The sequence below is a fragment of the Pelobates fuscus genome, chromosome 2, assembly GCF_036172605.1.
Source record: "Pelobates fuscus isolate aPelFus1 chromosome 2, aPelFus1.pri, whole genome shotgun sequence".
Classification (NCBI taxonomy): domain Eukaryota; kingdom Metazoa; phylum Chordata; class Amphibia; order Anura; family Pelobatidae; genus Pelobates; species Pelobates fuscus.
The window spans coordinates 394,890,203-394,905,897 of NC_086318.1; the positions used below are offsets into that span (position 1 = coordinate 394,890,203).

Genomic DNA, 15,695 nt, shown 5'->3' on the forward strand with positions numbered 1-15,695 from the left:
ACTATAGTTCCCATGATACTTTAGAGAGACAAAGCATCATGGTAGCTGTAGTTTTAAAACATATGGGGATCTACCTTTTGAGCACCCCTGCTACAACACTTTGCTAAATGTTTTGCAATAAAAATGTTGCAAAATTGGTTTCCTAGTTTGTTAAAAAATTGGAGTTGCTTCAAACTGTTTTTTTTTTGCCTTCTTTTGGATCAACAGCAAAAAAACAAATGTGAGGAAGGCTGAACTTGATGGACGCAAGTCTATTTTCAGCCTATGTAACTATGTACTTTCAAAAAAGGTAGGAAACATGTCAGGTGTATGCAACCCTGTGAAACAGGTTTGGATGGTTGTCTGGGCAAGGGATGGGGCTAGAACCTGTATTGACTGAGGAAGTGCCATTTAAATATAGAAAATAAAGGGAACTGAATCAAGACGTATACACATTAATTTGTATGGAATATTTGGAACCTTCAAGTACAGAGGTTAATCTGTACCTAGCGGTTGGATTGCCATTCCGTTGATAATTAGAAGCTTTGAAGGAGTGATAGAATAAATGTAAACATGTTCACCATTAATTATAGACAGAAAAAAAAAAGATTGTAAACGTCTGGTTGCATGTTTTTGTCTATAGGGTGTTATCCTTTAAAGTAACATGCACAAGTATAACAGAATGGGAGGTACAAGGACATAACAAATGAAAATCAGGTACATTTATATATAAAAAAAAGTATTTATTCCCTTAGGTATTATATTGTATTAGTGATTACACTGTATCCTTTAAAGCAATCTTAATAACTTGCGCTGAAAGATGAATGTTACTTTTAGGACTTAAAAATGGACAATAGTGCAATAGCTATAGATATATATATATATATGTGCGCTCTTATATTCTGCCCACAATGACTGTAAAGTATCAGAAACATCTATTGGTAATGTAGATTGCTGAAATTGAAGGGAATATACAAAATTAGAAGTCAAGCAAACTTAGTTGCAATTTAAAGAACATTCTGGCTTCTTTAAAGTGGCTCTGTTACCCCCCCTAAACAAATCGAGCATTTTATAGACACAAAACCCTCCATGAAATCCTCATAAAGACTGAATTCCAACACAGTCAAAAGATCTCATAAGCCAAATTAGGGCCTACTGTGTATTATGGAAAATCATGGAGCTCACGCCATCAAGTTTTGTCACTGTTAGCGACGGCTGTGGGGAAAAAGGCAAAAACTCCCTCATAGCTAGAGGAACCTTGTGCTGTGTCACGGAAGCCTCCATTGACATTAATGTTGAAATCTCGCGCATGTGCAAGAGTTCAGTACTGATGTGGGTTCCTGGCATATTAAGCACCAAAACATGAAGTTCGAAGATGGCAGCACACGTGGGGATCAGCATCGGGTAAGTATAACTCACTTCTACTGAATTCGTGGTCACCGCACGCCAGTGGCAATCTCACCAACAGGGATCTTTGGAAAATATGCAAAGACCTTTTCTGTGAAATACTGGTGACTTCTCTCCTCACTCTTGGGGGAAAAAGTAAACATATTTATATTCTTTATATTGCAACTTAAAATTGGGAATTTGAAGTTTTTTTTTTTCTTTCAACAATTTAGTAGATATACAGGAAATCATGCATGTATATTTTTCTGCATGGTGTCTTGGGGGACATGCTCAGCCTACAAATCACTGAGTGTAAATCTGTCCATGTTTTTGTTACGTACCCCGATTAGTAACTAGGATTCTTAACACTTACACTGGCAGTCATTATTGATCCTCTCATTGTCAGCTCTAAATGTTTTTAATTTGTAAAATAAACAGGGCAGCCAATTGCATTGTGTTACCAAAAAAAATAAAAAAAATTGTAAAATGCTGTGAATAGCAAAGTGAATAGAGAAAGATATTCTGGCCCTTCAAAACGTGGCATTAACAGAATTAGTGCTTCACTCACACTTACAAATAGTTGCTAAATGGGAAAATCTCATAACACCCAGTAATATTGATGCAGGAACTGAGAACAACACACACACACACACACACACACACACAATAATTCATTTGAAACGTGTCCACAATGGCTGCAATGCCAAATGTTATTCAGGCTGATGAGCAGCATATACTGTCCACAGTAAATGGCTGAGGGTGTTGTGAGTTACAGCCTAACCCAATAACATGACTGTCTGAATAGTAGAAACAGAGTTTATATAAGTCATTATTTTATCCCAACTATGCAATGTTTTTACATAATGTGTTTGTGATGCTCTTGAATTTCTAGATAACTATGTGAGTCATTAAGTCCATTAGGGTCTCCTGATTTAGACATAACCAGGGATCTCAAGTAAGTGGCCGAGAGATGAGCCCTCCAATGTTCTGGGACTCGGGGTTAAAGAAACAATAGTTTTCCTCCCAACTATTGCTGTAACTTACATTAAAGGGAGGACTAAAAATGTATAGATTTTCAGAAACAATGAATATAAATGATACGTTTTATTATGTGAAAATCTATACATTTTGATACCTCTTGGCTAGCATACACTATAAATGAAGGTTAAAATAGACTGGTCATTTTATGCAGGACGAATGCTAATAAGTCATTATAACGCAGGACATTGTCAAGATGGCATTCACTCTCAGAGATCCCAGGTAGAAATAATCGGTGTTCAGTAATCAAAATAGTATAATGTATCATTAGATTAACCAAGCTATAATCAGGACACAGTGATCACTCTTGCATGATATATAGGAAGCACTAAGCCGGTGGGGGAAGCTGGGTAACGAGCTGCTGATAACAGGCTAAACATCTTTTATAGTCATGTGCTGCCTTTAGCAGGCTGGGCCTTAAATGTCAATATTTCACTTTCAGACGACTAGTCTTGACCTCTGACAACTGACATAGTGCTATCCCAGCCTGATGATAGACACAGTTCCCAGGTGGCATTCCGGTTCCTATGGAATCCATGATACTCCAATAGCCTGTTCACAAGTGCAATAGTACACAGATGCTGGGGTGCAACAATTTGCATATATTTGGCCGTAGCAAGTAAGAGAGCCCTGTGCAGCTGCCACATAAGACAAAGAAATCTGTTTAAGCCGGCACAGATCTCTGCCAGTGCTCCTCTGCTGTTTGAGAGAAGTGACTGATTGAGGAAAAAAGAGCCGGGTTATGATGTACTATACAAGATACACTGATTCAGGTGTTACAAAGTGTCAAATCCGTTATAGAACACTGAAAGAGATCTGTCAGCCTGTTGCATGGATATCCACACTCTTACTGCTAGATCACCAAAGAAGAGGTCATCATTCTTAGAGAAAGGTGTGTGAACAGGCGAGGTCTCGGTTATAATGATGGGGTTTGTCGCCCTCCAAAATGATTTTTTTATGCCACTACTAGCAATTGCATAAGCCAACTACACCAGAAAAACACCCCTGGCAGCCAGATCTAATGTACTGTTGGATAGCCATGTGATACGGTATTAAATCCCGCATTCTCCAGCTGACAACACGATGATTCAGATTTCTATTTTGCACTTTTTAATCCCCGACGCTGTAGATTACATAAAAACCTCTTGCCTCGAGTCACACAGCAGCCCTTCTGGTTCAGAAAATGGCTAAAATACACAACAAGGAAAGTTTTTAAAGGAGCGAGGTTTGGATTTCACTGAATTTGTCCAATAACTGCAAAAAAAAACAAAAATTAAAAGCCAGAAGACAACTGGCTTGTCCTAAAATATCCCAGCCAGGACACAGGATGCTCAGATCTTCCCAAAGCTGATAGGCGTTAATAGTAAAAAAGTGTAAAATGCAAACTCTTAATTAAAAGCATAAATAAAATGTCATAATAAATAGTCACAGATCTCTAGAAAATAAAAAAAAAAGGTGACTGGATAAAGTGCAATGGGAAGCACCAGGGAATTCGGCTTCGCTTCATGTTGTATCAAATCCGAATTTGATAGCCAACGTCATTCAGAGTGCTGAGGTCCGCTGGTTTCTTGTCTAACCTCGCAGGGCTGAAAAAGACAAAATGTACGTTGCTGTTACATCACAGAATACATCATTTGTAGTGTAGATTGTTTTTACAAAACTCTTCGAGATTACACAAGACAACAGTTATAACAAGGAAGCTATACAATACATTACAAACAAAAGCACTATTGTAATCTCTTTATATAAAAAGGCATTATTTAATAGCCTGTAGAAAGATTAGCCCTGTGTCATTTTATACCAGTATGTCATATTTCATGTTTACAGTTTTACAATGTGCTTTACATTTGTACAATATTGCCAGACACTAAAACATACTGAATGAGATTATTTTTTTAAAAAAAACTGCTTATTCCAGAAGTCATAACAATATTGATTACATTTAAATGACATGCATCACATAAAAATAATTACATTTAAATGACACGCATCGCATTAAAATATGCATCGAACAGAAAAACACTTAAACGTTTCTTTTTTCCTTATTAAAAGTTGACCTCGAACCTTGCCTGCGATGGTGCTAATTAGAGAATCCTTTCTAAATTGACCTCATCTAGATATAGGCTCTAGGTGACGTAAAGAGCAATCCCACAATCAATAATGACTATTTTATCTATTTTGGATGCAATAAAATTCTGGTTCAAAGGTGATTTTGTATCTTCCATTATGTCCCTTGCATTTCTCTACTGAGAAATCAGAGAAAAGGTTTCTTGTTTAGAAATAAAAATGCATTCTATTCCTTTCAATGAATTACAGTCGCAATTACAAAGGGACACGTAACAGCCTAATAGAATATGCATATGTCAACAAGAATGGCAGACAGCTGATGTCAGTGGGCTGGGGAGGGTGTGCATGATCCTAGTGACCCTGGGTAAAACGGAACACTGATGCTCTGTTTCAAAATAGAATCCTGTGTGATCACAAATGACTGTGGGAGCCTAATGTTAATTCACGCTCTTTAGATATTTCTGGATGAGAGGTGAATGGAGAGGACTGACATTCTAAGTGTGCTAAATACTATAATTACCAATGTGCTCAATGGAAACACTACGATTGGCGTCCAGCGTGAATTCATGCTTAAAATACCAGCTCGTATTAAAATCCCATCAGCTGCTCCATTGAATTTAGAATATATTTAGAAACATGATGTGTTTTTTCTATTTTTGGATCTTGGCTAATGCTTAACAACGGGTATTATTTACAAAAGAAAATAATTAGACCAGGCTCAATAGATCAGATTAGGTTCCCCCACAAGTATCACAGGAAGGGGAGTGTAGCTGCGTGTTACGACAGTCAAGTTTAAATGTAACATTATGTCAGCCTTACGTCAGTTATTAGCACTTCGGCAGCCAGATGGATCTGAGAATTAAACAATTCACTAATAGGTTTATCTATAGAGAGTTTATTCATGGGATTTGATTCTATTATTTGTAACCACTAGAATTCACTACAATGTGAATTGCTGGAAATTAAAAGTGAATATCAGATTTGAAAGCAAAATGGTCAAACATGGCTAACTTGTTCTAAAGTTGTAAGTGTGAAATGTGTAATAAGTACTACAGTGAGGGAAAAAAGTATTTGATCCCCTTCTGATTTTGAACGTTTGCCCACTGACAAAGAATGATCAGTCTATAATTTTAATGGTAGGTGTATTTTAACAGTGAGAGACAGAATAACAAAAATAAATCCAGAAAACGCATGTCAAAAAATTATAAATTGATTTGCATGTCAATGAGTAAAATAAGTATTTGATCCCCCATCAATCAGCAAGATTTCTGGCTCCCAGGTGTCTTTTATACAGGTAACAAGCTGAGATTAGGAGCACTCTCTTAAAGGGAGTGCTCCTTATCTCAGCTTGTTACCTGTATAAATGAAACCTGTCCACAGAAACTTCACCATGGCCAAGACCAAAGAGCTGTCCAAGGATGTCAGGGACAAGATTGTAGACCTACTCAAGGCTGGAATGGGCTACAAGACAATTGCCAAGCAGCTTGGTGAGAAGGTGACAACAGTTGGTGCGATTATTCGCAAATGCAAGAAACACAAAATAACGGTCAGTCTGCCTCGGTCTGGTGCTCCATGCAAGATCTCACCTCGTGGATTTTTTATGATCATGAGAACGGTGAGGAATCAGCCCAGAACTACACGGGAGGATCTTGTTAACGATCTCAAGGCAGCTGGGACCATAGTCACCAAGTAAACAATTGGTAACACACTACGCCGTGAAGGACTGAAATCCTGCAGCACCCGCAAGGTCCCCCTGCTCAAGAAAGCACATGTACCGGCCCATATGAAGTTTGCCCATGAACATCTGAATGATACAGAGGAGAACTGGGTGAAAGTGTTCAGATGAGACCAAAATCGAGCTCTTTGGCATCAACTCAGCTTGTCGTGTTTGGAAGAGGAGGAATGCTGCCTATGACCCCAAGAACACCATTCCCACCGTCAAACATAGAGGTGGAAACATTATGCTTTGGGGTTGTTTTTCTGCTAAGGGGACAGGACAACTGCACCGCATCAAAGGGACGATGGACGGGGCCATGTACTGTCAATTCTTGGGTGAGAACCCCCTTCTCTCAGCCAGGGCATTGAAAATGGGTCGTGGAAGGGTATTCCAGAATGACAATGACCCAAAACACACATCCAAGGCAACAAAGGAGTGACTCAAGAAGAAGCACATTAAGGTCCTGGAGTGGCCAAGCCAGTCATCAGACCTTAATCCCATAGAAAATCTGTGGAGGGAGCTGTAGGTTCAAGTTGCCATACGTCAGCCTCCAAACCTTAATGACTTGGAGAGACGCTGCAAAGAGGAGTGGGACATGTGTGCAAACCTGGTGGCCAACTACAAAAACATCTGACCTGATGTAATGTCCACCAAGTACTATGTGAGGAAAACAGCATAAAAACAGCATAAAAACTGACATCTGGACCAATCACCTACTGTGGACAACCAACCAAAGAAATCCTTGGTGGGGATTATACCACCTAGGTATAGTCTGCGGTTAGTCTGCTCACTCTATTGTAAGTATATTTTTATTTACCTTATTGACACTTATCTATCTATATAGATAGCACTATTGGCTGCTTTTTTGTCATTCCATATGATCTATCTCATCGTTATCCAGTTGTGATTTACAATCATTTTACTGTGTAACAAAAGCAGAGGAATATCCTGCAAGTGGGGATTGTATACCACTGCATGCTGTTTTACCTAGAGCTGGTTATAGCTCTACCATATGTGAGTTGACATCTTATCTAAGTGTTGTTTGTCCTACCACGTATTACCATATTGCACTATTGGTTTGCCTCTGTTTTTGATTCCTTTTCATATACTGCTATTAAGGGAAGCTACCAAGAAAGTCCCATACCAGGACTAGAAGATCTATTGCCACCTTTGAGACTGTGCCGTACCATTTAGTATTTATTATTCTTTCAAGTATTATTGTGGACTCTTTTTATCGCTCCTATTGCTTTTATTACTCTTAATATTATATACTGTTGTATTTGGAGTATTTTTCTTGCCGCTACCTGTATATGGTTGTTTGACTTGTTCTAGTTCTCTTGGGGGTTGGAGGGATTCCCCTTTTAATAGGTGTGCTGCCTCCCTGGTCGGTACTATGTTACTATACTATATTAATATACTGTCCGGGGGTCTGGTCGGTACTGTGTATATATTAATATACAGGAAAAAATAAGTGGAAAGAGAAAATCCCCTAGCATATAGCTAGTGGGAAATCAATACCACTGGGCAAATACCTCCTAGGTATATTGTCACATAAACTCGGGTAAATGAACCTTTATTAGAAAAAATATATATATATAATTAAACACCAGAATATTGTGTAAAACAGATGAAAACTAACACCTAATAAAAAGCTTGGGCAGAGCCTCGAGGTCACCTTAAATATATTAAATACAGTGGGAGCACATAGGATAGTAGCGTTTAGAATATAATTAGAATATAATTAGAAGTAGTCACTGAATGGCGTCCCTTAAGGTGTATAATACAAATATATATATATAGGTGACCAAAAAAATGAGGTCTCAAAAATAGAACCTGAAGGGAAAAATATACATAGATGGCAGTGGTGATAGTTTCAGAGGTGGATAAGGCAATGAATCACAGGGCTAGGTGTTGGTAAACTGAAACCTAGGCAGGCAAAGTAGAGGCTAGCCTATAGTGTAACATTCACTCCAATATGGAGTTGAAAGTAATGAGGAAACCAATTCCCTTGTAATTAATAACTGGAACCAATAAAGGAGTGAAAAAAGGTAGCACTGCGTCAAATGGATGCCAGAACCTGAATCACCCTAAAATAAACTATCTAAATAAAGCCATAGCTAACTGCTGCTTCAAGGCAGCCTGTCCAAATCCCTCCAGACTAAAGAAATAGGACGCATGAATTGCGTCCAAACAGCCCAAGCAAGAAAGTAAAAAATAATAAACGGAGTAAAGTTCGTGAAAAATCATAGCGTCGGCTAAATACAGCTCGACGCGCGTTTCGGCGTGTTAAAAACGCCTTTGTCAAGAGCAATTGGCAAATACAAACTAGCCCGATTAAAAAGGGGAACTAAGCCCACCCCTCTTTGGGAAACCCGCCAATGAGATTGCGGGGAATCCGGAGATTGACAGGTCGAGCCTCTGGTGGTTAGACCAATCGTGAGCGGTGGGCGTGGTTAGTATCGCGTCCGTACTAGCGTGGAATAAGTACGGAACGAGAAGAGGGACATGCTGCAAAGCTGCGAGGTTACAGAGAACATTGTGTGACAATGTAATAAGTCAGAACGAAGTACTGACAAAAGTAACAGATAATAAGTTATTAAACTCCGTTTATTATTTTTTACTTTCTTGCTTGGGCTGTTTGGACGCTATTCATGCGTCCTATTTCTTTAGTCTGGAGGGATTTGGACAGGCTGCCTTGAAGCAGCAGTTAGCTATGGCTTTATTTAGATAGTTTATTTTAGGGTGATTCAGGTTCTGGCATCCATTTGACGCAGTGCTACCTTTTTTCACTCCTTTATTGGTTCCAGTTATTAATTACAAGGGAATTGGTTTCCTCATTACTTTCAACTCCATATTGGAGTGAATGTTACACTATAGGCTAGCCTCTACTTTGCCTGCCTAGGTTTAAGTTTACCAACACCTAGCCCTGTGATTTATTGCCTTATCCACCTCTGAAACTATCACCACTGCCATCTATGTATATTTTTCCCTTCAGGTTCTATTTTTGAGACCTCATTTTTTTGGTCACCTATATATATATTTGTATTATACACCTTAAGGGACGCCATTCAGTGACTACTTCTAATTATATTCTAATTATATTCTAAACGCTACTATCCTATGTGCTCCCACTGTATTTAATATATTTAAGGTGACCTCGAGGCTCTGCCCAAGCTTTTTATTAGGTGTTAGTTTTCATCTGTTTTACACAATATTCTGGTGTTTAATTATATATACGGTATATATATTTTTTTTCTAATAAAGGTTTATTTACCCGAGTTTATGTGACAATATACCTAGGAGGTATTTGCCCAGTGGTATTGATTTCCCACTAGCTATATGCTAGGGGATTTTCTCTTTCCACTTCTTTTTTCCTGATTATTATATTTGGGGTTAGATATTTATTATATTTGGGCCCCTTTTGAATACCTCCTGTAACCCCTCTTGGTTATTGGTGGTGGATTCTTTCCACCTCCTATTTCCTTTCTTTTTTTCTAGTTGATATTTAAGGTTTTAGTACCTGGGTTACCGATCACACTTTAATACTATGGCCGGCTTTTTAGCCAATAGACAGGACTTCACTACTTGGTGCAAAGATGCCAAGAACGTCTTCTCGAATGACAATCTAGACCGCAATCCTAACTCACCTGTCATTAATCAATCCTTTAATACAGTAACAAAACTGTACAAACAACAGATTAGAACATGTTGGGAAGTTTCCTCCCTAGAAAACTATATTAAAAAGGATATGATACCTAGAGGCCTAAGAGTCAGAAACACCCCTACAGCCTATACCGACAATCCCGAGTTTCTGAAGGAATGGGAACTGTCTGCCGGTACGTGCTCTATGAGGTTTATGGAGATTATCTGCTCTTTTGAAAAAACTAAATTGGAGACCACCAATACTAAACTGGGGGAGGAGATTGAGAAACTCACACAGTTCAATACTGAACCAAACTTCCCAACCCTTGAGAGTAAACTTAAATTTAATCTTGATTGTTATCAAGAGTCAATTAAATTTCGCAAACACCAGAAATTTATCAGGGACTCTAGAGACTATAAAACTGGTAACATATACAACTTTCCAACTCGTCGCATAAGACAGAATTCTGAGAACTATCTGACATCTGAATACGACTCATCAGATACCGAGCCTAATACCGTATCTTTAGATTCACAAACTTTAACGTCAGTTCCATCTAACGCTACTAACCCCCGTAGTATCCTAAAGAAAGGCGTGGATTGTTTAGAAGTGAGCCAGCAGGAGGTCCTCCCAAACTATCAGACACGCCTCCAATCCAGTAACAGGGGACGAGAAAAGAGGAGGGGGAGACGTTACTAACATCTAACTCTGATACAGTAGCCACGTACATCCCTAAATTACAAGTTGTAAACCTTTCTTCCTGCCAACTAGACAACTCCCATCTTGATATCTTGGGAAAAGGACTCTCTTTTGTACCTACCCCATCTTTTGATAGATTCACTTGGATTAAAGATTTACACCTTGTTGTACGCAAATTGGCACTACACAAGTTTCACGAGTTAAATAAGGAAAAGAGGGCACGCTCTCTAGGACTTTCCAATATGGATATTGACTGTCTGAATACCCTTATTTCCCTTCTTGACGAGAGTGACACTCAACCACCATTAGTCCAAACTAATTTTAAACCTAAGAGCCGTTTTACTCCTAATTTTGCAGCATTCAGAAATATTGATCTTTTTCTTGAAGCTGTCAATAGTGAGATAGACGGCATTGACTGTAAACTCTTTCGCTCATTCCCTAGTGACAATCTATCTAGAAGTGAACAAACTTCTCTAAAAGCACTAAGGGACAACGATAAAATCATTATCAAACAGGCTGATAAGGGAGGTAATGTTGTAGTTATGGATACGGTTAAATATGAACGTATGGTTCTGAATATACTTAAAGACACAAGTACCTACACAATCCTACCCTCTAACCCGACCGACACTTTCTTCTCCAGCTACAAAGCTATTTTGGACGATGGCCGCAGTGGAGGGTTGCTATCCGACGAAGAGTATCACTTTATTCTGAATCGTCACCCGAGGATAGCAACCTTCTACTGCTTGCCCAAGATTCATAAATGTCTTGAAGACCCTCCCGGTCGTCCGATAGTGTCAGGAGTTGACAACTTAACCCAAAATGGTAGTCTGTATATCGACAAGATCCTCAGACCTTTTGTTGAACTCCTACCCTCCTATATCAGAGACACCAAACAGGCCCTATCTCTTCTTTCAAACCTTAAATTCGACCCGACAGCCAATTTGTGCAGCCTTGACGTTGAGGCATTATATTCCTCTATTCCACATCAGAGAGGCATTGAGCATGTGAAACACTACTTGGACCAAAGAGGACCTAAATTACAGGCACACACTACCTTCACTCTTAAACTGTTAAATTTCATCCTCTCCCATAACTATTTTTTATTCCACAATAAATACTACCACCAAATACAAGGTACAGCAATGGGTACAGCTTGTGCACCTTCGTACGCGAATCTCCATTTAGGGTGGTGGGAGGAGAATATCAAGCTATCCACCCAACTGTCACCTTTTCTGTCCAACATTCTTTTTTGGTACAGATATATAGATGACGTCATACTAGTGTGGCAAGGCAATAAGGATGATTTTGACAGGTTCGTGACACTCCTGAATTTGAATAATGATAACCTCAGGTTCACCGCTGAATTTGGTGGATCCTCTCTAAACTTTCTGGACCTCACAATTTCAGTTTCTCAAGACGGCTGTCTCAGAACCACTTTATTCAGGAAACCCTCTGCAACAAATTCCCTCCTCAGATGGGACAGCTTTCACCCTAGACCTCTTAAACAGGGTATTCCTACTGGCCAATATCTCAGACTACGACGAAACTGTACTGACATTAAAGATTTTCAAATTAAAGCCAAGGTTCTGAGACAAGGTTCAAGAGAGCCTACTCTAGAGCGTTGTCATCTGACAGATCTGACCTTCTGGCAGACTCCCCAACTTCATTCCAAAGTAACAATAAAACCATTAGGATGATTGGCACATTCGATACTGGCTGGGATGAAGTGAAACACTCTATTCAAAAATTCTGGCCGATACTCTTGAAAGATACTCACCTTAATAAAGTCCTAGGTCCACATGTCACCATTACGGCCCGGCGGGGTAAGAATCTCCGCGATTTATTGGTACCCAGTCACTTTTCTATTAAACAACCTCGCGCTATCACCTGGCTTGGACGCAGTATCCCCACGGGCTCTTTCACCTGCGGCAGGTGTGTTGCATGTAGGTATATTCTCTGGGACTCCAAATCAGTAAGCGACAGTGAAGGTAAACAATCCTTCAAAATTTCCCAGTTCTTTAACTGCAACTCTACAGGGGTGGTACATCTACTTACCTGTAGTTGCAAGTTAATGTATGTTGGAAAAACATTCAGGCCCTTTAAGGAACGTATTAAAGAGCACGTTAGATCCAGTGGTGTATCCTGGTAGAACAAAACTCCCCCTCCCCCCCCACGCGCCACCCCCACCCAACCTTTACCCCGCCCCGCATTCTAAACACACACACACACACATTCACTGACAGATACACACACACTAATAGACAAACTCACACTCAGTAACAGACAAACTCACACTCAGTAACAGACAAACTCACACTCACTAACAGACACACACTAACAGACACACACTAACAGACACACACTCACTCACTAGCAGACACAAACTAGCAGACACACACACTCACTAACACACACACACACTCACAGGCAAACACACACACTAACAGACACACACAATCAGACACACACACACACACACACTCACAGGCAAACACACTAACAGACACACACACTAACAGACAGACACCCACACTAACAGACACACACTCACTCACTAACAGACACACACTCACTCACTAACAGACACACACACACTCACTAACAGACACACACACACTCACTAACAGACACACACTCACTCACTAACAGACACACACTCACTCACTAACAGACACACACACACTCACTAACAGACACACACTCACTCACTAACAGACACACACTCACTCACTAACAGACACACACACTCACTCACTAACAGACACACTCACTCACTAGCAGACACACACACACTCACTAACAGACACACACACTCACTAACAGACACACACACTCACTAACAGACACACACACTCACTAACAGACACACACACACTCACTAACAGACACACACACACACTCACTAACAGACACACACACTCACACTCACTAACAGACACTCACATTAACACTTTTTTTTTTTTACTTTAACCCCCCCAGCCTCCTTACCTTTGGGAATGCTGGGGGGGGGCTTCTTTTTTCCCTGGTGGTCCAGTGGCTTTTTTTTTTACTTTAACCCCCCCCCAGCCTCCTTACCTTTGGGAATGCTGGGGGGGGGGGGCCTTCTTTTTTCCCTGGTGGTGAGGTTGCTTTTTTTTTTTTTACTTTAACCCCCCCAGCCTCCTTACCTTTGGGAATGCTGGGGGGGGGGGCTTCTTTTTTCCCTGGTGGTCCAGTGGCTTTTTTTTTTACTTTAACCCCCCCAGCCTCCTTACCTTTGGGAATGCTGGGGGGGGGGGGCTTCTTTTTTCCCTGGTGGTCCAGTGGCTTTTTTTTTTACTTTAACTCCCCCAGCCTCCTTACCTTTGGGAATGCTGGGGGGGGGCTTCTTTTTTCCCTGGTGGTCCAGTGGCTTTTTTTTTTACTTTAACCCCCCCCCAGCCTCCTTACCTTTGGGAATGCTGGGGGGGGGGGGGGCTTCTTTTTTCCCTGGTGGTCCAGTGGCTTTTTTTTTTTTACTTTAACCCCCCCCCCCAGCCTCCTTACCTTTGGGAATGCTGGGGGGGGGGGCGCCTTCTTTTTTCCCTGGTGGTCCAGTGGCTTTTTTTTTTACTTTAACCCCCCCAGCCTCCTTACCTTTGGGAATGCTGGGGGGGGGGGCTTCTTTTTTCCCTGGTGGTCCAGTGGCTTTTTTTTTTTTACTTTAACCCCCCCAGCCTCCTTACCTTTGGGAATGCTGGGGGGGGCTTCTTTTTTCCCTGGTGGTCCAGTGGCTTTTTTTTTTTACTTTAACCCCCCCCAGCCTCCTTACCTTTGGGAATGCTGGGGGGGGGGCTTCTTTTTTCCCTGGTGGTCCAGTGGCTTTTTTTTTTACTTTAACCCCCCCCCCAGCCTCCTTACCTTTGGGAATGCTGGGGGGGGGGGCTTCTTTTTTCCCTGGTGGTCCAGTGGCTTTTTTTTTTTTTACTTTAACCCCCCCCAGCCTCCTTACCTTTGGGAATGCTGGGGGGGGGGGGGCTTCTTTTTTCCCTGGTGGTCCAGTGGCTTTTTTTTTTACTTTAACCCCCCCCCAGCCTCCTTACCTTTGGGAATGCTGGGGGGGGGGGGCTTCTTTTTTCCCTGGTGGTCCAGTGGCTTTTTTTTTTTTACTTTAACCCCCCCAGCCTCCTTACCTTTGGGAATGCTGGGGGGGGGGCTTCTTTTTTCCCTGGTGGTCCAGTGGCTTTTTTTTTTTTACTTTAACCCCCCCAGCCTCCTTACCTTTGGGAATGCTGGGGGGGGGGCTTATTTTTTCCCTGGTGGTCCAGTGGCTTTTTTTTTTTACTTTAACCCCCCCCAGCCTCCTTACCTTTGGGAATGCTGGGGGGGGGGGGCCTTCTTTTTTCCCTGGTGGTCCAGTGGCTTTTTTTTTTACTTTAACCCCCCCCCAGCCTCCTTACCTTTGGGAATGCTGGGGGGGGGGCTTCTTTTTTCCCTGGTGGTCCAGTGGCTTTTTTTTTTTACTTTAACCCCCCCAGCCTCCTTACCTTTGGGAATGCTGGGGGGGGGGGGGGGCTTCTTTTTTCCCTGGTGGTCCAGTGGCTTTTTTTTTTACTTTAACCCCCCCCAGCCTCCTTACCTTTGGGAATGCTGGGGGGGGGGGGGGGGCTTCTTTTTTCCCTGGTGGTCCAGTGGCTTTTTTTTTTTTTACTTTAACCCCCCCCAGCCTCCTTACCTTTGGGAATGCTGGGGGGGGGGCCTTCTTTTTTCCCTGGTGGTCCAGTGGCTTTTTTTTTTACTTTAACCCCCCCCCCCCAGCCTCCTTACCTTTGGGAATGCTGGGGGGGGGCTTCTTTTTTTCCCTGGTGGTCCAGTGGCTTTTTTTTTATCTTTGGGAATGCTGGGGGGGGGGGCTTCTTTTTTCCCTGGTGGTCCAGTGTTTTTTTTTTTTTACTTTAACCCCCCCAGCCTCCTTACCTTTGGGAATGCTGGGGGGGGGGCTTCTTTTTTCCCTGGTGGTCCAGTGGCTTTTTTTTTTTTACTTTAACCCCCCCAGCCTCCTTACCTTTGGGAATGCTGGGGGGGGGGGGGCTTCTTTTTTCCCTGGTGGTCCAGTGGCTTTTTTTTTTTTTACTTTAACCCCCCCAGCCTCCTTACCTTTGGGAATGCTGGGGGGGGGGGCTTCTTTTTTCCCTGGTGGTCCAG

The 15,695-nt window shown here is 41.5% G+C and overlaps 1 protein-coding gene across 1 annotated transcript in view; it reads right to left on the reverse strand.

The window, feature by feature from the left end:
* Nucleotides 1-1,892: 1,892 nt before the first annotated feature.
* Nucleotides 1,893-15,695, reverse strand: part of VASH2 (vasohibin 2) — a 93,515-nt gene continuing 79,712 nt past the window's right edge. Inside the window, exon 8 of the mRNA XM_063443847.1 lies at nt 1,893-3,989. Coding sequence (XP_063299917.1) covers nt 3,917-3,989 — 73 coding nt within the window. The 3' untranslated portion in view covers nt 1,893-3,916. The remainder of the gene's footprint in view (nt 3,990-15,695) is intronic.